Raw genomic sequence first — 25,091 nt, 5'->3', positions numbered from 1 at the left:
AGGATAAAAACTCAGCATAAGTCCAAACAGCCATTCAGGTTGTGTGAGGCAGATGATGCCTGTACAAGCTTTCACTTAAGAGGAGAATTTCCAGCCGGTGGGGAGCAGATTTAATGAACTATGTGATACTCATCATGCTTTGTCTTCATGTGTGTTGCTTTCAAACAAGGTTTGCTCAGGCCCTGTGGGCACTTCAGAAGTATAGGATGGGTGAAATAATTTTGAAAAGGCAGAATGATGGTCAGTGTTCTGGGATGGTTCTCTGGAGAGGCCTTTGGCCTCTGGGAATGTTGTGAGGCTGGCTGTGGTGGACAGAGTTGACTGCTGGTGCCTCTTCTCCCCTGCAGCTGGGAAAGAGCTCTTTGGTCTGGACACTCTTCAGAAAAGCTTGTGGATTAAGCTGCTGGAGGAGATGTTCCTTGGCATGCCCAGCGAGTTCCCCTGGGGGGATGAGATCATGCTGTTTTTGAACGTCTTCAACGGTGCCCTTATCCTGCACCCTGAGGACAGTGCCTTGTTGAGGCAGTACGCTGCCACAGTCATCAACACAGCTGTGCACTTTAACCACCTCTTCTCCCTCAGTGGGTACCAGTGGGTCCTCCCCAGCATGTTGCAGGTGAGTCATTTCCATGAACTATACGAGGGAAGACTTCTGAGTGAGCACTTTGTTATAGAACTGGCTGTTAATGGAGAAACTTTAAACTGCTGAGTCCTGGTGATTTTGGGGGCCCCAAGAAGACAACAGATCAGAGTGGGATGACCCAAATCAGCATTCCTGAGACTATATTCCATTTTCTTCTAGAATAAATGACTACATTTTCTTTTCTTCTTTATGTTAAGTAAATGAATGTCTGTTTCTCTCACTATGTACTTCCACACAGAACTGAAATTTCTGGAAAATTTTGGGACCTTGAGTGTCCGTCAGTGTTTTTTTCCTCCAGGGATGGCTGAATAGTTGAAATATCTGGATTTGCTACTTGCTGATTGAAACTAAATTATATTAACTTCTTTAAGTATGATGATTGTATTATCTGCAATTTAAATAGCAACAGAAAATAGTACTATTTATGAAAACACTGTTTACGAAAAACTGTATGTTGTCTTTTCATGTGAGTGGTGACAAATATTGGAAGTTGTAGAGGTGGATTTCTCTTCACTTTGAGGTGTACCAGTATGCCTTTTTTCCTGTTGACGTTTGAGAAAAATCAGCTACTGAAAATAAAAAAAACCCACAATATAGTTCTTTTACAGAAAGATTATTTCTGAAGGGCTCGAAGACAGTATCTAAATAGAGATTTAGTATTATAATGCAAATACAGAAAAAAGTATTGTTTCTGTAAAAGAAGCAATGACCGTGACATCCCTGTGTATGTTCATTTTAATATAGTTAACAGAGCACAATAATTAGGACCAGTGATTAATTTAGCTGTCTAAACAAACTCTTTAGAAACTCTAATATCATGCCTTACATGGTTAGGTAAGTATGTATTGAATGCAAGTCTGCAGTGTATGGGTTTATTCATTAGAAGCAAGACATTTTGAAATCAAATAATAACTTCATTTGCAATACTTGGCAGTAACCATTCAACCCTGTGAAGGACTCTCCCTTCATTTTCACTTTTCATATTGAGAGAAATTAGTTTTGTAATTCTTTCCTATGCCCCCTCCCTTACCAATTATTGTCAACCACTGAATTAATAAAATACCACTCTTGGGAGGCAAAAAAACAATTCCAAAAGAAAGCTCAAGTGTTGCTGAGCTTGTTTGGTTTTGGAGACCTTCACATCTCTCTGTTCCAGGCATCCAAGATCAGCTGTTTTTTCTGTGGTCATCACAAACAAATTCTTCTACCACTTCTGTGCCTCAACCAGCCATTAATAGCTTAATTCCTGATGCATACATGCACGTACCCCCACAGGCTCTTTTTTTCGCAGGTTTTTCCACTTTCCTTGGTAAATGCATATACAGTTAATTATTTCCCTTTTCTCAAGTATTGCAAGTGTAACAGGCCATGGTGATTGGCTGTCCTCATAAGCATGATAGAGGCTTCTGGTTGTATTAAATGTATACTAATTTCTTCAGCCTACTAGGCTACTGAGAAGTGAATACATCTCTGCAGAGGTCTCGCACACTAATAATTTTTTAGAAACCTGCAAGAGCCCTGTGCTGTAATATGAATTTTGCACTAATATAAAATCTCAGCATTAACTGTTGCCAGCAAATAGCAAAAAAATCCTGCCTACCCCCACCCCAAACCTCCCACAGACTCCTACCAGCAGAGAAGCGCAGACAGGCAATTGAAACGGACAGAAGAAGGAAGCACAGTGAAGTTGTTTCTTGCAATTTTTACTGTTTACATAACTGAGAAACATCTTTGGCAACACATTGGCTGCATGGTTCAGTGGCCAGCCCTGAAGGAAATGCCACTCTAAAAACCTTAAAATATATTAAAAGTGGGTGAAACTGTCCGTGTGTTGGAGGACAGGCTAGGAGTTCAAATTATCTTGACAAACTGGAGATGCAGTCTGAAAAAAGGAAAAAAACTGGATTATGTTGATCAGGTTAGATAAGCGTAGGTCCTTACTTATGAATAATCAGCCACATAAATATGGAAGGGAAAGTAGCTGATTCAGTAGCATTTCTGCAGGACAGAATATTGGAGTTGTTACAGATCTGAAGCTAAACATGAATCAACAGTGCCCTTCTGTTGAAGGATAAAAAAGAAAATATCTCAAATGCTATTCTGGGGTGATTACACAGATTTGTATCTTGTGAAAGAAACATGGAATAACTCTGCTGCTCCAATAAGTGTCACTCTGACTTGAAGTGCTGGCTCTGTCCAGCTGTGGGCACTGCACAAAAAGCATCAGTTAACTGAAGAGACTGCAGACTGGAACAGGGGTGTACGTCTAGAAAATATGTCATGTGAGAAAGGACTGAAAGAGCTGGGATTTGATTAACTGAAAAAGGTGAAGATTGAGGAAGAAAGTACTAACTGACTTCAAAAAAGTAAAGTGCTTCTAGGAAGGAGAGGGAAGGAATCTACCTCTGATATATAGGACAAAAAAATAACGGACTAAAGCTGTGACAAAAAAGGTTCAAGCACGACAAACAAACCTTTTTTCTAAGGATGGTTTGTCCCTGAAATACATTGCCAGGGAGGGCGGTCAAGTCTCCATCTTTAAAAACATGTTAGGCAAACATACCAGGAATGACAAGGCTGTAGCTGATTCAGTCTGGGGTCAGGAGATGAAGAGCCCTTCCACTGGAGTAGTACTTCCATGTCCTTTTTCATTTGCTCAGGTATACGCTGACTATGAAAGCAACCCACAGTTACGCCAAGCAATTGAGTTTGCGTGCCGCCAGTTCTATGTTCTGCATCGCAAGCCCTTTATTCTGCAGCTGTTTGCAAGTGTGGCCCCTCTCCTGGAGTTCCCTGTGAGTAAAAGCGGTTCACTAGTCTCAGCACGGGGAAGCCTGTGTACACAGCCACCCCCCCATTAGAGATCACGAATTAAAAACAGCTGGAGCAGCAGCAGCACAGTTCTTGCTGAACATGTGCTTACTGCACTTGGTGTTGCACAGAAGCATTTCCTGAACTTATTTCTGCATGCTTCTGTTCATCAGCTGATTGAGCAGGATGCTGAGATAACGGGCCACTGGTATCCAGGCTAGTATATGTGGTCTCACTTTAAATTTCTGTATATAAATAGGTTATAAAAGGACAATAATGATTTGTAACTCTTTAAATGCAAGTCCTGTCCTAGAATCCAGCAATAGGAACTAAAAGCTTAATGCCAAGTTTTAGTACATGTGAACTATAAGACTGGATTATCCATGTTTTGAAATACTCACTAATTACTTTTTAACATTTTAGTGAGTTAAAGCAAGTTAATGGAATTCTGATTTGCAGTGGGACTGCCAAATCTAACTGCATATACACTGTAAGCACACACATCTTTCTCCTTCACAGGGCAGCAAAGATCTGCTCTTTCTGGGAAGTAAAGCTGTGTGCAGTTTTCAGATCATGCTTCCACTGTAGCATCAATCTGTTGAGCCAGGCAAGGCTTATTGTTTGATAGCAGTAAGTTCTTGAACTACATGTGGGCCCTTTGTCAAAAAAAAAAAAAAAACACGTTGCCCACACCTCCAGATAAAGATTCCTGGGCTGAACACAGGCCCTCAGAAAATCAACCACGAATGTCTGTTGTTGAAACAGGATGCTACAAACAATGGAACCAGCAAAGGAGTATCAGCTCAGTGCCTGTTTGACCTGCTGCAGTCTTTAGAGGGAGATACTCCAGACATTTTGGACATCTTAGAGCTGGTGAAAGCAGAAAAGCCTCTCAAGTCATTAGGTAACAGAAAAGCACCCTTTAGTCAGTAATTCTGGTTTGTTTTTTATTGATTCAACATGCATTTGATGCAGCATGATTTGTTCAGGACCCTTTTCTTCTTCCCGAATGCAGTCATATCTGTTTCTTCTGCCTCATGAGGCTTTTAAGGTTGGCTTTATCACCACCATCCTTTTAATATTTTCTGCAGGAGGGGAATTATTCATTTATTTTTTTCCAAAGCTACTTTTTCTGCACTGAGCCTGCTAGTCTGAGACTAGCCCCTGGCATTTTGAATTTTATCATGTGTGGGTGGAGAATAAAGATGCCTAATAAAGTGTATCATGCTGACAAGATCAGTGTCATCCTCTCCTCTGCTCCATGTGGGCAGGAGACAAAAGCATCCTCTTCCGTGGGCAGACTATGACTAGTAAATGATGGATGCCATTCAGACATTCAACAGTGCTGAGTCCTGGGGGGGGGGGTTGTTTTATCACAAAGCAGAATATATATGGCTGTATGATATATCCAGGACACTGTGTCTCTTGATAGTTATCCATGCAATGCAGCATTTAAGAATTTGGCTGCTTTGTGATTTGCAGGGAAGTAATTTTTGCTGATTTTTATAAGGATCTTCAACTTATTTTCCAAATTTGCACATCTTTAAATAATACTTATTTTGATGAACATGAAGCCTGTCTAGCCTTAGAGATAAAGCTTTGTTATATACTGGGATTTTATGATGCTGCACAATTATATCACAAGTTATAATATAAAATGGTACAGAAACGGAAGGTACTTCTTCCTCTTTGTGGATTGTAGTAAACATTTATATAAAATTTGGGGGTTTTCTGTGGAGGGTTACTCAAAGTCATCTCTGAAAATTCACGAGTGTGTGTTGATGATGGGACTGTAGATGGTATGTTGTGTGCCTGATATTTTCCATATGAAGATCAGAATTACCTAAACCATCTGACTTCCAGGTTCCATTATTCAAAGTGATTTACATGCTTTAGGACCTTAACTTTGACTTGGGCTCCTGTATACCAAAGTCACTTCTGAAAATGGGACTATAGTTGTATTACAAGTATTATTCTTTGGATACTTCAGTTTCTTGGTGCCTTGCACTAATGATCCCCAAAGTAATATTTGTAGTATGGGACTTAAATGCTTTTGAAAACTTTTTCTCAAATCACTAGCAAACCAGACTCACTTTTGTGCTGGCGCCCATGTGGCTACCAGTATAGAAGGGGCTTGATTTTTTTAGAAGTAAAACTGTCTTCTGCCATCAGTGGTGTATCAGCATCATTTTTAGTGCGGTGGAAACATCTAGGAAAAAGCAGAGGGAGCATAAAAATTGTCATTAAGTTGACATGTGTCCTTGTCATGTGTGAAATTTTGCTTGTGATGGGTGATGTTTGAAATGGGACTCCATTAGCAGCTATAGGCCTTATGCTCAGCAATGATTTGACCTATTGAGAACTGTTTCTCACCTACCGAGTTCTTGGACAGCAGGGTGCAAATGGGAGTGCAGCATATGTTTCCTTTATATAGACAGATTTTTGTCAAAAATCAAGAGCCTATTGGGGATTGTTAACATGAGAAGCAAGGAACTGAAGAGGGGGAAAAAGGAAGCAGTGTGCTAGCTCCTTTCATGTTCAGTATGTTTGTGTGATAGTTTTCTCATATTGCTTTACTCCCTCAGACTTCTGCTATGGGAATGAAGACTTGACCTTTTCGATCAGTGAAGCCATCAAACTGTGTGTGACAGTGGTGGCCTATGCTCCTGAATCATTCAGAAGGTGCTAATCTGTTTTCTTGGTTTGTGCAGACTCAGAACAGGCATAAAAGCTGCATATGGCATGCAAAAGCAAGGCTGACAAATGGAGGCAGAGGATATAGAAATGCGTTGCAAGCACAGGGCTCCTCTGCCTGTTGATACCTTTCCTAGGGCACCAGCTCCAAATCCTGCCAGCCACCAGCTGCAGCACTAAACTGGATGAGCAGCAACATGTAAGCTGTATTTCCAAGTGGGGATCGCACTGTGTCCTGCAGGTTTCTGCTGGCAAGAAGCAATAGAGAGGGAAAGGAGGCAGCTGGAAAGGGCAGAAAGACAGACAGAGTTGAGGTAAACTGATAAAGCAAAAAGTTTAGTTTCCAAGAGGAAACCAGGGAAGAAAGGAGTCTTTGGAAGGGAAAATTAATATCTGCAAATGGATGACATATTCAGAAGATACCCAGAAGTTCAGGTTGGTTTTATTATTATTGTTTCAAGCATCAGCTAATTTTCCCCCTGAAGTCCCTGATCCAAGAGTTTCTTTGGCCCAGGACTGCTTATCTAGTGAGAAGCAATGAAATCACAAGGCTAGTGAGAGATCCAGGGGTCTTCAGGTAGAAACTTAAGCCTCTGCCTGCTGTGAGTTTCAGGATTGACAAAATAAAACAGACCAAGTATTGGTTATTTTTCCAGCCTCCAGATGCTGATGGTCTTGGAAGCACTGGTTCCCTGTTACCTGCAGAAACTGAAACGACAAACCTCTCAAGTGGAGACTGTGACAGCAGCTCGTGAGGAGATTGCTGCTATGGCTGCCCTTGCCACCTCTTTGCAGGCCCTCTTGTACAGTGTAGAAGTTCTCACCAGGTAACCCACATGGTTCAAAGGTCTGAGCCTGCATTTGGTTATCAGTGTGGGGAGAGGGAATGCACAGGAGGTCACGATACGCAGCTTAGCTTGAGTAATGGTTGAGTTTTAGACATGGTAAAATTAGTGCCGAATTTCACCAGATCACAAGCAGAATTTCAGTCCGCTTGTTAGATTTAGTCTTTAGTGTGCTCTTCACCTTCCCTTTGCCAGGCCTATGACAGCCCCACAGATGAGTCGATGTGACCAAGGCCATAAAGGGACCACAACAGCAAACCACACCATGTCAGCAGGTGTGAACACCAGGTAAGTCAGTGGGCTTTTCTTTCTTTCTCATTTTTCTGAACAGCTTTTTTTTGGTTTTGAGTAAGGTAACATCTCATTGCTCAGTGCTTGGAGCACTTCCTCAGCTGTCTGAGGAATTGCTCTAGGTACTGTGAGAGAAAACAGTCAGATAAAAAGAGCACATAGCCCAGGACTGCATTTCTGACAGTAACCAAATCCCCAAGACTAGAATTTCTAGTTTAAAACCATGTGACTAAATAGAAGACCAGGATATCAAAATGGACGACACCCATCCTAAATGTTTTTTTCTTTGTTTCCCTTTTCGCTCTCTAGAAGTATACTGACAAAGCAACTATGTCCCTCAGTTCTCTGCTTTGCTTCTGAGGCCACTGTCAAAACGACCACTGGGCAGAACACGCTTGGATAGCAGAAGGGTCGGATCCTTCTGGCCTTATTCTGAGAGACTGAACAGCAGTAAAAGCTCAAAATGCATGTTGGTTGAGACTCAGAGAGACTGGCACCTCCTCTAATTTTCTTTTCTTTCCTTTCCCATTTCCTTTTACTTTTACTCTTCCTATGGTCTCTTTCTATCATCTTTACCTCCACATTGGTCTGGGGTTTTTTTGCAGTTACAGATAGCAGAGGAGTAGGTGGAGGAGAATTTGAGCGAAAGGGAAGAATGACTGGGAATATTTTTGTTCTTCTTAAAAAAACAAAACAAAACAAAAAACAAAAAAAAAACCACAAAAACCCACAAAAATAACTTAACACGGAAGAAGGAAATAAGGAAGGAAATGGCACCAGCAGACTGTAATACTGCTCCTTGGCCATATTGGCCATTCCAATAAGGTTGCTGCAAATTAGACAAGGCCACTGGACAATTTACTCAGTCACAGAGCAAGGTTTTAAGAAATCTTGTTACAAAATCCACCCGCAAGCATTTGGGAATATGGTTTTCTTTGCAGTACTGATTACTCTTCTGGGCAGCCCTGCCTTCTCCTGGCCAGGCTATGCCTTACTGTGCTTAAAATCTGAATGTTTGTACTGACCTGGAAGGGAATTCTCCCCTAGCAAAAGCTGGAGTAGCTGTTCTTCCAGAGCAGAGTATTTCCTCTGGATTTCTCTTTTGTCTGTAACAGCTGATAGGAAGTCTGTGCACAGCCAATAGTCTAGTACAATACCATGGGCTGTATAGGACTTCAAATCAGGAACACCCTTCTGGCAAGATACGCTTTCCAAGTTATTCCCTGTCTTTTTTTGTATTCAAGGCAGATAGAAATCACTCTCTGCATGGATGATCAAAGGGCTATTATGTCAATTTATAGATGTGTAGTGTACACATCTTGGTTGGTAACTCCTGGAATCAGTCTGTTATTCTTTAAGACCGATTCAGGCATGGGTGAAACACAGCTTAGACTTTCAATGCCGGATCTGAGAAGCAGATAAACCCCTTCATGATCAAGTCTGAAGTGGATATTTGCCATTTACTTCCATTGCAAGATTGCCCAGTCTAAGGAAAATAAGGTGTAATGGAAAGTAGTGCTTTATTATTTGTCTGCTGATTTTGGAGAGCAGTTAATATGTATCTGCTGACAGGCAATGTAGAGCCTCCTGATGCTGTGAAACTCAGACATCTTGGTTTATGTTTCCAGATCTTTCTGATTATCAAATGTTCAGTCTCTGATCCAAAATATTTTTGTACTGCTCCAGGTTTCCTGCCCTTGTTTCTTCTGTTGTATTATCGTTGCAACAGACATCTGCTAGCAACAGCAGGAGTCTCGTGATGGTAGAATGATCACTGTTCCAGCCTTGGACCTGTTAGCCAAGTGGTGCAGGGTTTGTTAATGCTTTCTCAACAAGAAGTGACAAGAAAATGACAATAAAACAAAAAAAACCCGCTGAGGTATTCTTTCCACTAGGTGAGCTCTGGCTTCATGAAACAGACCAAGCACTGGAGTGAAAATCAGTAAGAGAAATTGCTTGAAAGAGGGCTATGGTTTTTAAGCCTGAATTTTTCCTTTCATCACAAGGGCAGTAACTATAGGAATCTGCTGTTTGCTGCCAGTTGGGAGGTAAAGGCTATTCAATGTCGTCACTTAACTATGTGTAGCCACTGTTCCAGTGACACAAGACACCATCCTGCCGATGGCGAGTATACTTCTGGGCTAAAAGAGTGTCACCTTCTTTCAGAAAGGCACAGTTTAGGCACTACTAAGTTGCTGTTTAAAACCATGCTGTTTCTCTTTTTCCAGGTATCCAGAACAGGGAGCCAAACTACACTTTATCAGGTACAGTGAAGTCTTTGCCCAGTCTTTCCTGACATGTGATGAACTGTTCCCCAACAGTTTCCAGGTTCACTGGGTCCCACCCACTGTTGCTGTGACTGGCAGCCTTTTTTCAGGGGAGGGTAGCAAAGGATAGTTTATACAGAAATTATTTACATTTTTAACAAGACTTTGCAGATTATAATTTTCCCCCTTTTTTATTTTAATTGCAGATGCAACTGTCTTTCTTTTCAATTGCAGCAGAAAGCATCCGTTGCAAAAACAAGTTGGAGAGTTTGTTATGATCTATCCCTGCTGTTCCACTGCATATAATACTTCCTACTTTTTCTCATTTTATATCCTCCAGGGAGAACCTTCACTTACTGGAGGAGGGCCAGGGTCTTCCCCGAGAGGAGCTGGATGAACGAATTGCCAGAGAGGAGTTCAGGAGACCGCGGGAGTCATTGCTGAATATCTGCACAGAGTTTTACAAGCACTGTGGTCCGAGGCTGAAGATTTTGCAGAATCTGGCTGGTGAGCCCCGAGTGACTTCTCTGGAGCTGCTCGATGTGAAGTCCCACATGAGGTATTCCACAGGCGTTCTGCTTTTACTTGTTCATTGCAGGAGGATTCCTTTATTTTAGCTCTTAATTTTTCGTAATAGCAGACAGAATCACTTTTTGGTAGTGTAGTTGCATGTTGCTGTCTGAAACATGCAGAGCTTGTTTTGGATGTTCCTTAGATTGTACCTGATGCTGCTTGTGTATAAAGAAGGCTTCATATGCTCTCCTGTGGTCTCATTCAGATCCCCATCTCCAGTGGATGAAATGGCTCTGCGGAAGCCCATCTGATACATCAGAATAAGTTGCAGTGAGGAGCAGAGCAGATAAGGCTGCCTCTGCAGGGCAAGGGGTGGGGAAGCTGCCTAGCTGGCTGAATACGACCTTTATCCTCTCCTGTGACACTGTGCATCAGAACCACCTGCTAACAAGCAAGAAAGGCAGAGCAACCACTGCACTGTATTGCATAAATGCCTGAAATACAGGGGAGGATGGGGCAGAAGGCATTTACAGGACCACCACCTCAGCATGTGATGCAGCAGGTGCTCAAGGCTTTTATTAAGGTGCAGTACTGAGCCCAGCTTGCTGGCTGGATGTTCACAGCAAACCATTTCACGTGGTGCTGACCTAGAAGAAGTTGGGAGTAGGGCCTTCTAAGTACTTTGGACCTGATTCTCTTCTCTGTGTTTGCTGTTCATGGTAAACATGAAGTAGCATAAGTTGCTACTGAGAAGTTTGTCCAGATGTAAAAGACAACAAAAACTGGGACAAGAGGTAATGGACCTGATTCTGTTGTCAGTTTTTCATTCATTTTCAGGGGAAATCCCTTTCTCGCATAGTATTCCCTCAGGAAACACAAACTCATTAGAATTGTTTCATGGTAAGTTGTGTCTCAATGAAAACAGCACAGATACTCTCTGAGTGAGCCATAGTTAGCACTGTTCTGACTGACACTTGTCAGAAGGAAAACTGGGATTAATATGAGGCAGTCCTAGTGTGTCGCTTGGCAGGGGGGTCACAGGGAGACAGCTATCTGAATTCTTTTATGAGACAGAGAAATACTTCAAGATCATTCTTTGAACACAGAATAGCTAAATACCAAGAGGCATTTTTTTATGGCCTAAGCCAAACAGTGCTTAGTAGAGTATTAACGTAAATAGGAAAGATAGCAAAGATATCTTAAGCTGTTTGGGACTGGCCTCAAAAGTGAATCAGAACCACCTTAACAGTAATTTATGTTGCTCCCTGAACCCCAAGAGGCCATTCTGGCTGTGAATTATTCCTTTCTGAGTGCTATAGTTTTTTCCTCAGGAATACCCTGTAAAGGGAGATGAAGGGTGACAGATCCTAGCAATGCATTGAGCCAGCTCCGTTCCTGCCCCTGGACCAAGGAAAACCCTCTAAAAGCTCTTCTACCTTTTACATGCATGCTCTGAAAAAAATGGCAAAGCCCCTTAGCTGGCAGATTCTGTCACTATTAGAGATCTTTGGATTCAGGCTGTCTCTGTAGAATACAAAATTGTGTTTGACATTAATTTAGGTCTTGTTTAACAAATGCCCCAAATTCCTTTGGGAGTTGGGAGGTGGTTTTTGTTTTGTTTGTGTGTTTGCATACGAATTGAATGTTGCTGTTCCCATCCTCTGGCAAATGTTTAATAATTTAGAAGGTAATTTTAAACAAGAGTTATCTGTTTCCACAGATGCATGTCATTCTTATGTAGCACTTGGCTGCAAAAAAACTGAAAACCTGATGGACGTGGCTGCTTTTGCAGTGCCACCTTTACATTTTTGACAAGGGACACAAGCCTCAGAAATCAATACATCTGTTTAGCTGCATTACAAACTCCATGACTTTTAGCAATAGAAGCCTGAGATAAGAACTTTAATCTTATGTTAGAAACAAAGGTGAGAGTCTCAGGAAACATTATGTCCTCGGTTAGACCTGTTGGGATTTTTTTCATTATTTCAATGGGAGTGAGGAACATGTGTCTGATGAATGAACTTTTTATTTAGTGTGGTAAAGTAAGGGGCTTGCTTCTTTTTACTATCCTAGACTTAAATTTGTATGTAACATCAGAATGCTCTAGTGTACTACCCAGAAGTTATTTGCAGTTTAACAGTAATGGGGGAACTTCATTTCTACATGTTTTTTAAAAGATGAGTTTCACAAACTTAAATCCACATGTACAGAAGGTGTTATTGATATATTTTCTGGAAAGATACTTTCTTGTGAGATTTCTGTGAAGCAGAGTCTCAGTACACAGTAGTAGCTGGCAAATACTGCATTCTTTTCAAGAGAGAAGGTCTTTCATGGTCAAAGGTTACAGCAGTAAAACTGAGGGATTGATTTGCGCAAGATAATGAGTTGTGCTCTGATTCTCTTGGATTTCTCCTGGAAAGTGCTAGAAATAACCGCTTTCTTGGGGTTGGAACCTGACCTGCTTTATCATAGTTAGCCCTAAATAAAAATGATCATCATCTTGATTCTTACTTAAATTCATTTCATAAGTATGAGGGAAATGACTGACAGGATTTAACCGCTGTAGGAAAAAAAACTTTGTTCTAAGTAGAGAGAAGATTTACCAGAATGTGATGTGACAGCCGTGGTCTTGGGAGGCTGACAGATGCCATTTCAGAGACTTCAGAAAATAAGAGAATATGCTAGTCACTTCAGACAGGATTCATCTCACCCAATTTTAGCCATTTAAAAGTTAAATGTTTAGTCTGCAAAAGTCATAAAGATCTTTTTGGACCCAGTGAAAAGGGAGATGCGCATTCAATGAGCTGTTTATCCCAGTATTTCAGGAAGATAAGAATTTCCCTGGTTGCTTATTTCTGCATGAACGGAGCTAGAAGATTAATTGAGATTGATGTCTCAAGTTGGATAAGATCGATCTTGCGCTTTATAATGCATAAGAAAGTTTTCATACCATTATGTGCCACTGATATTGTATTGCCAAAAAGAAGCATAATTATATGATAATTTAAATTTCACAGTGTTTAAGAAAACACACCTACTCCATAGTAGGACAAAGTAGTTGTAAAAAGTAATAATAAAGAAATACTGCATAAAGAAACACTTTTATAGCACTTTTGGTTAATCTGAGGAACTCGTTGCCCTTGATATTGCTAGGCAGATTTTAAAGAGAATAGAAATATGTTCCATTAGTTGAAGGCATTTCAGAAGAAGCCCCCACAACCCGATTAGGATTGTACTGCAATCGCCCACTACAAAGTCTGTTGATGTTTCCGGGAGTGTACAGGTTTCTATCCCTTTTATTAGTAGATGTAGCTTTATTACTTGTCTTTGTCTACTGCAGATATTCAAGTATTTCAGTAGTCTTTGTCAGGCTGCAAGTGTAAGTTAAATGTTGCCATGGTATTTCACAGTCAATACAGAAAATGCCATCGGTGAGGCCATCTGGGAGTGTTAGAAGAAGCAACAGCAACACAATCTGTAGAGGTGTTAGGAGAAACAAATCAAAGCTGCAGGGAGTAATCATACAAAGTACATGTTGTGTAATGGCACATTATTTTTAAAATTTAACACCTGAAAATTGCACAGTGGGACCTCTTAAAGTGGTGACGCTGAAAAACAAGCACAAACCCAAACCAGATCACTCATTAATTGACATGCAGGTGGTGTCAGGGCTGTATTTCACAGGCATTTGCAATGTTGTAATCTTGCTAACAGCTCAGGTACTTTGTTTTTAGCTACACAAATCTGTGATTCCTGATGTTCATTTGGTGCATTTAATATCAATGTAAAAATCTTCTTTAGACCATTCACGTGTACATAAATATAAACAGTGATTCCAGCAAAAGAGTCTTAAGAGACCAGGAACTGTGGTATCAAGTCTAAGAGCTTAAATAGCAGCACATTTGACTTTTGCATCTTTTTCTTTTTACTAGGCTACTGAAGATTTATCTGTTAGTTCATTGGCATGTGTGGAGAAATGCAAGTTGTATTTGATTTTCCTCTTAACAAACCCTGGTTTTAGATTGGCAGAAATCGCACATTCCCTGCTGAAACTGGCACCTTATGACACGCAGACGATGGAAAGCCGAGGTCTCCGGCGCTACATCATGGAGATGCTGCCCATCACTGACTGGACAGCTGAGGCGGTGAGACCTGCCCTTATCCTCATCTTAAAGAGATTGGATCGTATGTTCAATAAAATTCACAAGATGCCTACTCTGAGGTGAGCAGGTATAATGGAAACCCTCTGGGGTCCGTTTCTGATGTTGCAAGCCTTGAAGTGTGGGTATGTCGTCTAACTAAACTGTCATGTTGCAGTGAACCTTTACAACATATCAGAAAATGAACAGATGTTTTTATCTCTGTAAGTGTGCATTTATGTTGACATTCTTGTTGTGTCTTCTGGTAGCAAGAGAAGAAATGCATGGTTATTAAGAACTACAGAGAAAACTTCCAGAAATCTCATTTTGCTTCCTCCAAAATAAGTCTTCAGATTTGTACCATCTCACTACCCTCTTTATTATTTTAGCTGTGAGTTGAGGAGATTAATTTTATTTTTTAATGGAAAGTTAAACTGTAGTAAGAGTATTTCTTGCCTTCTCATGAAAATACTGTTATGTTCTCTGTAAAGATAAAAATGGTATGGAGCTATGCAGTAGCTTCTGAATGCTCCTTAGTAAAGGGAAGAGAACTGCAGTGATTGCATCTAGTCAGTGACTAGTGAAAGCCTGGTGCATCACATAGTAGCATTATAGTACAGGCTTTGTCAACTTCAAGAATTATTCAATATGCAGCATTCCTACCTCGGAGGCAGGGATACAAATCCAGTCTGGGTAGCATAACATGTCTCAGCCCTGTGGATTTTCCAGTGATCTGAGTAAAAAGAGTCATTGGTCTCAGTCACCCTCATGGGCATATGTCCTCAACTGCTTGAATCAGTCACTTTGTTGGCAGTCTCAGCTGAGAAGCCAAATGATGTTAGAGAACATCAGAATTTAGGACTCAGACACAAAACTTTAGGTCCCAGCAGGAATCATATGTACCCAACTAAGATGGAGCAAATAATAGGGAGGTGAACTCTTCCTTCTGGCATCACTATCTATCACTTTCCTTTGGCTAACAATTTGCTTTAAGAAACTTCTGCCCTTTTAGGGAATTTAGAGGCAGAAATTTTTATGCTTCTCCTTCCTGTTGGTTTGATTCTTTGCCCTGTCTTGCCTGCTTCTCACTTATTCTTTCTTTTCTCGCTCATACTTTCTTCTGCCTCAAAGGCAGCTTAGTGGTCTTCCTGTTCCTGAAGGTCTTTCCTCTTTGTGTAAGCTGAATGAATGCTCATCAATTAAAATTCCCTTCATATTCTCTCTGTCTGTGTCTGTACCTATGCCTGGCTGAAATTGCTCTTCCATACACAAAGGGACAGGGACAGCAAAGCCACTGGACCAAATGCAGCAACTACATTTATGCATCATTGGGCCAAGAAGTCTCTTAGAGATGGGGCTCGGTGCCAGACCCCAGGAGCCATCCACTGGGGTACTCACATCAGAATCTTATACGCTGCCTCCTGTGAGCACCCCACTCTAAAACCAGTGTCTGATGGGAGTAGCATACGTGTAAGAAGAAGTACAAGAACAAACTACTATTCTGGAGATTTAGGAACAGTGCATGCTGAAAGATGAGATGTATGTTGGTCTGCATAAGAACTTGCATAGTGAACACTTGATCCCCCCTGTGTCTCTAAGTCGTCCACTGAGGAGCTTGGCTAGGATATTGTTTAGTCTTGAGCTAACAAGTTATGCAAGCCTCATCTTTCTGTCCCAGTAAGTGCACAGTCAGATGTTCGCTTGAGAACTCTACTTACTCCAAAGAGTCAGACCCTGAGATGAAGGGTGTGAACCACCTATGCTGTGTCTGCTCATGATTAGGAGGGACTCCATTCAGCATCTGTCACAAGCCCTAAAAGCTGTTTTGGTGAAAAAAGCAAAGTGTCAGGGAAGAAAGGATCTGGAATGAAGGACTTTGGTGTTGGTAGGGAATGAATCAGCCCTCCTGCATAGGGTGAGGCAGGTAAAGATTGTACTGCTGGGCCAGTTTACGTTTAGGGCAGACTGTGTCTGGGAGTCACTCTGGCAGAGCAGACTAGACTGCGAAGTAGCTTACAGAGGGTGCTTACAGCTGATGGGGTTTGTTCCCTTCAGTGGGAACATCTGCAAGCCACAAGAGATGGAGGAGTCGCTCTCAGTTGGGAGCATGGCACAACAGACCTTTTCCCCACACAGGCACACCTGAGACAGCTGTCTGGTGGCTCCCTTTCATTCACCGTCTGTCAGAGGGAAGCATCACGGACCGAAACACAGCTCATCCACCACTGCTGTTGTGAGGGGGGTTTGTGTTGCTAGCGCAGACCCCTCTGCTACGTTTCTTGTCTCCCTCAAACGCCCAGTGTGCTCTGTGGCTCTGTGCTTTCCTGAGCTGCGTGGGTAAAACCTTTTCTCTGTTGCGCACTTTGTGCTCATCTTGGACGTCGTTGCTGTCTGAAACGTTTCCTCTGTGGGCGTCACTGTGTGTTGGTCGCCGTGTTTGCGAGCGTCTGGAGGGGGGCAGGAGGCCCGCGGCTAACGGCACCTACTGTTGTATTGCAGGCGCCAGGTTGAGTGGGAGCCTGCCAGCAATTTGATTGAAGGGGTTTGTTTGACACTTCAGAGGCAGCCAATCATATCCTTCCTGCCTCACCTTAGGTCTCTGATCAATGTGTGTGTCAATCTGGTGAGTAGCTGAGCGGCAACCCCGTGAACCTTTGCTAAACCTCCCCCTGCTGTTGACTTCTCTGGACTGAAGATGACAGTTCATTCCCATTCCTGTCATTTTACCTGTCCCCCTTACCCCTCGCAAGGGGACTTCGCAAGTGACACTAGAGATAGCAAGGTTCATTTTTGAAGTGGTGCATGGGGAGATACAGTGACCGGTAGCGGTGGTCAAGCGATTTATTTCCGTTGCTTCCCACGCACCACTTTGAAGATCCACCTTTGCCAGATTGAGCTGAGAGTTGAGGGCTGCAAGTTGGAGAGTGGGGTGGTGGAGACTGCACACACCTGGTAGAGACGGGGAGAGGGTGGCACTGGGGATACCTACCGTCTCCAGTGGGGAAGGACCCTGGTGGCTCTGTCAGAGGCCACCAGACATTGGCTAGTTAGAAGGGTTTACATGGGTGGATTCACTACACTGTCTGCAATGTCCCTGGCTTGATCTAGTACAGGTTTGCACTGTACAATGTTCAGATCCCACTCTTAGTAGAATTTATGCTCTAAGTGTGTTACAACAGCGACATGGTACAGATGGAGTCTGTCTGGTCATTCAGTGATAGATTGTAGTGTTTCTGGAGCTGTTACACTGAGAGCAAACCCTCAATTTGATGTCAGTGTAAGTCCAGCCATTTGGACAAACATGCATGCTTTCATTCCATGTGGAAAAAATACAAATAAAGGGGGAAGGGCTGCACTAGCATTTTTATTGTTGTTGGGTTTTATAACATTTTTTCCTTAGAACATAAATATTGTAACTTTTTCTAGCAGTTACAAAAAACCTCTCAGGGTTCACGAGTGCTCTGAGGGGCTTTAAAAACAATGATCGTCAGCTAAAAGGCAGTATCAGTTTTTGCTAGGTTCCTGTCCTTCAAGTCCTTTCAACACTCATCACTGCAAGGGCAGGGAAGCTCCAACCTGTCAGAGCCCATAAGAGACTTCTTCCTTGTTCAAGCAGAGGTAGCTACTTGGAGGCCTTCAGACTACTTAGGGTTGCTACATGGAGAGGTGGCTACAGAGTTAGCTCAAATACAAGTTTAGAATGGACTTGCAGTTTGGCAAGTAAGCATGGCAGAGTGAATCATGGCAGCAAGCTCTCCAAAGGGCCTGCATTAAGAATTAGCCAGTGCTGTAAAAATTGCGGAAGGCTCTGCAGTGCTGAAGTGCAGTCATCATGCTCACATTCAGCTGGATGGGAACATCAGGGAGAGCTACCAGGAGAAGATGTACTCTTACTGTTAAAAGTGTTTTACCTTTAGCTGTCAGAACTATGGCCACTGTGAGCTGTGGGAGCACCCCTGACTGCATGCTGTATTATGTGTAGACCAGTTGCATTCATGAAGCCCAAAGAGAGGTCAGCCAGGAAGGTGGGGAAATATCTAAATGATAATCAATAGTGATATAAAGAAAGGGCTCTGCCTCTTCCCCTTCTAAATTGTCCTTTGGTTTTCTGGCAGAAAACTGGTTACTGCCTTTTTCCCCACACTGAATTTGATAAAAAATGAGTGCATTCATCTCCCCTGAGCTTAGGCGTCTGCCAGGTAGCTTCTCCCTGTTCCAATATCTCGATGTGTCTAGTCATGGAGAGAAACAGGCATATGCAGACCTGTGATTTAATTCCTCCTGAGGGACACAGCCAAAACAGTTCAAATAACTCTCCCCGAGAAGTGCTATTTTCTTGTGCTGATATTTCAAGGAGTTCCAGACAACCAGATCACATGCAGGTGACTCTGCTTCAGACATCTGGGGTCAGGTGAGATGAATCATACTTAGAGTTCCTAAGAACAGACTGTGTTTGAGAGGAATCTGAACATTGTACAAAACCCGGCTTGGGTCAGACTTAGGACATTATTTTTCAAGTAGATCAGCAAGAGAAGGGAAAAGATGTCCAGTTTCAATGCAGACTTTTTGCTTTGATGACATATTTTTATTTGTTACAGTCGTTACATGACATATCCTCCAACTCTAACTGTTCCACCAGTCCAGTGCTGGTCATTCAGGGCTGGTACTGGGTACATTTATAAATGTACCAGGTTACCCGTGCACTCCTCTCATCCTTGCTGGTTCCCTCTTCTCCCCTCCCTTTCCCTGCTAGAACTCCTCTCCTCACTGGCCCCAGCTCCTGCAAGGACCACTGAAGGGGCTGGTTCTCCTAGATCCACCCCAACTCAGTGCTCGATGGAAGGCGCCTCCATTTCACTGACGTTGGAGGATATGGCATGGATGAAACTGTAAGTAGTCAGTTGTGGTGATGTGCTCTGTTTGTATTGCAGGTGATGGGAGTGGTAGGACCCTCCAGTGTGGCTGACGGATTACCCCTTCTTCATCTCAGCCCTTATCTCTCGCCACCTCTGCCCTTCAGCACAGCTGTTGTCCGGCTTGTAGCATTGCAGATACAGGTGTGTCTGCCCTGGCCTGCGGCCAGGCCTGTTATAGCTTCTGGTTGAGACACCAACTCATCGGTGCTCTGTTTTCTTTCTGCAAAAGCTGGGCAAAAACTGTGGAACATACACCAAAAAAAGAAAGAGAAGCAACATGTAAATTCTCCCTTCTTTTTGAAGGCTTTAACTAAGCTTAGAATTCACCTGTTCGGGCCAAGTCCACAGCAAGCATCCATCAGCTTAACACTGCCATTAAAGGCCAGGGAGTTCGGCTGATTGATGCTGTTTAAGGCTCTGACAAGCACGTTAGGATTCTCTGCAGGATCTAAGGAGTTAGCTTAAGCCTCCTGCCACAGGGAGATGGGCCCTGGCTTGAGTCATGTCCATGCAACCCTACCTCTTTTCCTGTGGGACCACGTGTGCAACTGAGTGGGAGTGGAGTTTGTGCTCTTCTGCTCTTACCTGAGCTGGTCACACAGTATGCCAGCTCAAAAAAGCAGGGCAACTTGGCTTTTCTGCTGCTGACTCAATAGCATCCTTGTTGTCCAGAATAAAAGCAAAAACCATCCTGGACATTTTGGAGAATTTCATCACTATTCCTTTCTCATAGCAGTGCCATAACTATTAGAGAGTCTTTCTGCCTCTGTATCCCTTTCCCTCCCCATTGGCATGAAATCAGACAGAATGGTGACCAAAGAAGGGACAGATTTCCTAACCTAGCTCCAGCTTGCATTTTTAAATATGCATTGGCACATCCAGTTGAATACTTCAGCAGGTATTTCTGAGCAGCAGGGTGGCTTGGGAAGGAAGGCTTATAGGGACCAAAACACAGTGCTGTCCTTCAGAGCATGAAGCACCAAAGGACTTTTTGATACCAACTGACACAGAAAGAGGACAGATTTCTTCCAGCTCTGAGGTAATGGTTCTTTAATCAAAAGCAAAAAAAGAGCCACCTTCACCTTCTCTGAAATCTTTTCTCTTTTTTAAAACCAGATACCAAATTAATATTTTTTTTTAAGTATTGGGAGGTTTTACTTTTATTATATTCTTCTCCCTATTCACTCATTCATGGGTTTTAAATGTAATGAAAACCAAACATGTCAGAAAAACACATGAGTAGTCATAATTCCTAGTACTTCCAGCAGGATATGAAACAGAAGTACTTCACACGCCATCAGAAAACATCTTCTCCTGGAATTGCTCAGCCCAGGTCTGCAAGCTTGAAGGGGTTGCAAGGTTCAATTGCATTTCACAGCTAAGTCTGTAGTAACTGGGAAGTTGTAAATGAGCAGAGGTTCTAGTGACAGTCATTTGTATTACCTCCTCTAAAGAAGATGAAAGACCTTTCAATTTAGGCTTGACTACGTGTCAAGAAGTAAATGTACATTTTGTTTATTTTTCATTCTTTGTGTTAGGGAGGATGATGGGGCAGCACAAAGTGAGGCAGAACAAAAAATGTGTTCGGGAATAACCTCCATGTTTGGACAGCAGAATATTTAGATTTTGTCATTTGTGCAGTTTCCTCTGTTCCTTTTTTTATTCCACGTAGTCTGGGTCAGATCCTGATGCCATTCACAGCAGTGCAGAGTTTAGGACTAATGCTTAGCTTACTCCTGTGGGATACATGTGATTTTGTTAATGATATCTGTAAGTTAGGAATCTGGGCTTCTGACATCTTGGCTATGACAAGAGCAGGTGACACCTATGTTGCTCTGTGAATTCCTTTTACTCCTAACTAAGCGGTCTCAGGGCTTCTAATTCAATCAGGTCATCAAAGCCAGTATTGTACTGTGTAAACAGGGTGCCAGGGGGATCATCATTCCCTACAGTAACTTGTGTGCGTGATCTGCTGATGAAATCGTTTAATCCTTTCTTATTATTACTGCACAGGCTTTGAAAGAAGATTTCCCCCTAAGCCATGTCGTCTCCCCATTCACCAATCAGGAAAGAAGGGAAGGAATGCTTTTAAACCTACTGATTCCATTTGTGCTCACAGTAGGATCTGGAAGCAAAGGTCTGACTAATTTAACAAAAAGAATTTTTCTCCCCCTTTTCTGACAACTGATGTTTGCGCTTTCCCTGTCCTCTGTTGAATTTTTTATTTTTATTTTTTAATTTGGTTTTCTGCCACTGACAGCGTGTCAGCTGAGTGCCCTTTGGGTCCGAGACTGAAAAAAGCCCCATTGGCAGAAGTTGTTGTTGTTTCTTTGTTTCAGCTGTGCCCTGGTTCTTGAGTCAGGTCTTACACAGATGTGTTCCTTCTTTTGAAACTGGAGTGCAGGGCAAGACAAATCTGTTGTAGCAGAAGCCACAGAGGGGAGCAGAGGTCACAGAAATTGTGCGCCCCTGTGGATCACAGTCTGCCCAATCCATGCCACTTGTCTGGCACAAGTCCTGCTCCTTGCTTTCTTCTATAGCGGGTGATGACTGATAAATCCCTAAATGAATGCAAAAAGTAAAGGGAGAGGGGAATGTCAAAAGGAAATGAGATCATGAGACAACTGAACGGGACATTTCTTTGTGCTGTGTAGCTCTGTGTTTGTGTGTGTTTGTGTTGGTGCTAAAATAAACTTTGCCTTTGCTTACAGGAGGAGAAGCAGCATAACAAGGTGTGGGGGACGGAGTTTTGGCTTAGGGGACCTTTGAGATTGCACCCCATTTTGGAACTGAACAGGGTCTGGATCTTTTGGGTGTCTTTGATGGGATGTAGCCTGATCTTTCTCTCTCTCTCTCCCCTCCCAATGCATCTCAGACAGCCCCTGGCTGGAGCAGCCTGAGGTCCTGCTGCTGCTCCAGACTGTTATCAATATCCTCCTGCCACCTCGCATCATCAGCACTTCCCGCAGCAAGAATTTTATGCTGGAGAGCTCCCCTGCCCATTGCTCCACCCCAGGGGATGCGGGGAAGGACTTGCGGCGGGAAGGTCTCGCAGAGTCCACCAGCCAGGCTGCCTACCTGGGTGAGTGATGGCTTCTGCTAACCACTGAGAAGAGACAGAGATAAGATGGAGCATTCAAGACTGTAGACAGCACCAGAGAAAACCGTCTCAGGCAGGAGCTAACTGAGCTCTTTAGAGCTGCTTTAGGTCTTGTCCTGAACAAGGGGCCAGGCCAGAGCATGAAGCCAGGAGTATCTCTGGAATGTATTGCAATGTGAGCAGTGTATGCACTGCAGCTGGAGGAGATTGCACCACAGGTAGAAGTCGCTCAGTTTTCATATTGCCAGAATATAGCAGTGAAGCCACAAAAGGCAAGTCAGACTGCCTATCAGCCCCTAATACCACAGCTTCACTGGCCCTTGGCTAGCTAGGGTGAAGTGGGATGCAGTCTGTCTGCCTGCTGGCCCTGCACACACACGGTCCTTACTGACTGGTATTCCCTCTGCTCACTGTATGCTGCTGCAAGGTAGTACTATATTTTCTCACATATGACCCACAGGTGAAAGGAAAGAAAAAATAATCAAATTGGAGTTGCAGCAGCAGCACTGCAGGTTGTCGGGGCTATACGGGGAGAGTTTTGGCTCAAAGCTCTCACTCCTTCAAACAGCTTCTGTTTCTGATTTCGTGAGGGCATTTATCCGAAGACTTATATTCAGGTCTTTGTTAACCTATATCTAAGGAATGGGTAACGCTGATGAAAAAAATGGCAGTTCACCACTGATTTAGCCCCCCACCCCAACAAGCCTGGGTACAGATGTGTGATGGCTGAGATGTCTTGGCTATCCCATCAAGAAAGATGGAGTAGTCAACCTTCCCCCAACAATTCCCAGGCCTCCCTGTTTGTTCCAGACCAGGGGAGCATGGAAAGGGGGAGATTCCTTGTCTCTCCTGTGAGCTAACTGCTGGTCACTGCCCACTTTAATATAGAGCATTGTTTTGAACCTCATCACTGTTCATGCCCATTTGTAATGCAGTGCTCTTGTGAATTATGGCCCTTGGCTTACTGGATTGTATTTTTGTTTAGATTACAGTTTGGCCGTGACTCATGCAGCTGCACTGCTAGAAAGGTTCTTTTCATTACCCCATAAATAACCTACAGGTTATTGTGCTGACAGGGTGACTCTTTGTGTGGATATCCTTGATCAAGATTTTTGAGGTTGTCTGATCAGCCAGGGCTGTATTCCCCCCCTGAGCTGCTTTCACAATATCCGAATTCCAGGAAGACAAAAGAACTCTGCGGGGAGGGAGAAAGGAAGCTAGAGCAAGAAAATACAGAGGAACTTAGGTGTGTAGTAGGAAAATTTCTCTGGAAATGGGACTCTCAGTCCTGATCCTGAGGCCTGCCCTCAGGTTGCCCGCCTTCCCTGCCATGTTTGGAGACTGATAGAAAAGACACTTGTGACTCTGAGGTGTGTGGGTGTGCATGTGCACGTGCATGCATGCATGCCTGTGTAGGCCTGTGCCCACTGTGGCCCCCCCCATTCCTCCCTCAATGCTTGTAAGGGACACTGATAACATCTCTGACTGCCATTTGCTGGTGTGTGTTCCCCTGTAGCCCTGAAGGTGATCCTTGTTTGCTTTGAACGCCAACTGGACAGCCAGTGGTATTGGCTGAGCCTGCAAGTCAAAGAGATGGCACTGCGGAAGGTGGGAGGGCTGGCCCTGTGGGATTTCCTCGACTTTATCGTACGAACACGGATCCCTATCTTTGTGCTCCTTCGGCCCTTCATCCAGTGCAAGGTAACAGTTGCTTTGGCTCCTGATAGATCACTCCCTGATGGCAAGATATCCTTTATTCCCCTGCTGAGAACAGAGGAACAGCACGCCTGGAAGGAGCTGTGTGTTTATGTAGAGAGTGACTCTTCAGAAGTTAGTAGGCCTGAGAGCCCTTTGAAACTAAATCACAGGGCTGTTTCCTAGGCAAAACGAAAGAGTATGCCAGTCACACAGGAGCTCTGATCCATGGAATAGAGCTAGTCTTAGTTCCCCTAGATGGGAAGATACTATCAGGCTTGACCAAGAGGGTTTGCATGTGGACTTAATTTTGCAACAAAGACACTCAGAGCACTTGGAAGTAGTGTGGATGCTCTGAACTTAGGAGGAGGTTGGCATGGTTGTCAGAAATCTTCCAGAAATCTCTCTTCTGCACAGAGCCAGGCAATACAGCTAACAGCCAGGAAGCAGCACTCTGCTTTCCATCTCTTGGTTCTGACAGGACTTTTGCGGATGGACAGACTGGGCTGAGGTGGCCAGGGCTTAAGATATCTTCCCTGTTTACCAGGTAGTCTAGCACATGGTACTCCACCTTATTTAGCCTACTGTGTCTCACCACTTGGACAGACTAAATCATCTTGGAGGAAGGAGCTGTCTCATGTCTGAGGGTAGGGCTTAGCATAAGGAAGCCCTCATCCCCATGTACCAATGTCAGTGAGGTTTCGATATCTGTTCAGTCAAATACAAGGTTGTCCCTGAAAGATGGGTGGAAGCCTCATAGCTGGAATCAAAACCTCATGCCTACAAAGAGGACAGTCTGCTGGCTGCAGGCTCATGCTGGTCTGGAGACTAGTCCCAGTTCCCTGGGCATCTTTTCCCTGCAATGCTAACGTGTCCCAATTTTGCAGCTGCTGGCCCAGCCGGCTGAGAACCATGAGGAGCTGACTGCCCGACAGCACATTGCTGACCAGCTGGAGAGACGGTTCATACCGCGCCCGCTCTGCAAGAGCTCCCTCATTGTCGAATTCAATAACGAGCTGAAGATCCTGAAGGAGGCAGTGCACAGCGGGTCTGGTAAGGAGGAGAGGGGAGAGCTAAGGGCCATCGGCCCAATCTGGCCAGCTGGGTCACCCGTAAATTAACTTGTGAGGCAGACTGCCAGCTGCCTAGGAGGGGGATGGGTAGTCCACCCACACCC

General features: G+C 43.5%; 1 protein-coding gene across 18 annotated transcripts in view; it reads left to right on the top strand.

The window, feature by feature from the left end:
* The window catches only part of UNC80 (unc-80 homolog, NALCN channel complex subunit), a 135,206-nt gene that overhangs the window by 92,602 nt on the left and 17,513 nt on the right, over positions 1-25,091 (top strand). For 17 of the 18 annotated variants that reach the window (XM_030017565.2, XM_030017566.2, XM_030017570.2 and 14 more), the window contains 15 exons: positions 348-616; positions 3,304-3,438; positions 4,220-4,358; positions 6,040-6,136; positions 6,805-6,975; positions 7,189-7,281; positions 9,513-9,548; positions 9,892-10,110; positions 14,086-14,286; positions 16,703-16,826; positions 19,135-19,260; positions 21,133-21,256; positions 21,995-22,201; positions 23,736-23,920; positions 24,802-24,967. In XM_030017565.2, the coding sequence (XP_029873425.1) occupies positions 348-616; positions 3,304-3,438; positions 4,220-4,358; positions 6,040-6,136; positions 6,805-6,975; positions 7,189-7,281; positions 9,513-9,548; positions 9,892-10,110; positions 14,086-14,286; positions 16,703-16,826; positions 19,135-19,260; positions 21,133-21,256; positions 21,995-22,201; positions 23,736-23,920; positions 24,802-24,967 (2,292 nt within the window). Of the gene's footprint in view, positions 1-347; positions 617-3,303; positions 3,439-4,219; positions 4,359-6,039; positions 6,137-6,804; positions 6,976-7,188; positions 7,282-9,512; positions 9,549-9,891; positions 10,111-14,085; positions 14,287-16,702; positions 16,827-19,134; positions 19,261-21,132; positions 21,257-21,994; positions 22,202-23,735; positions 23,921-24,801; positions 24,968-25,091 lie in introns of those variants that run through there. The other variant, XM_030017579.2, reaches the window with a different exon arrangement.

This window comes from Aquila chrysaetos, chromosome 6 (assembly GCF_900496995.4).
Source record: "Aquila chrysaetos chrysaetos chromosome 6, bAquChr1.4, whole genome shotgun sequence".
In the NCBI taxonomy this organism is placed as follows: domain Eukaryota; kingdom Metazoa; phylum Chordata; class Aves; order Accipitriformes; family Accipitridae; genus Aquila; species Aquila chrysaetos.
This window is presented reverse-complemented; position numbering and strand designations above follow the sequence as displayed.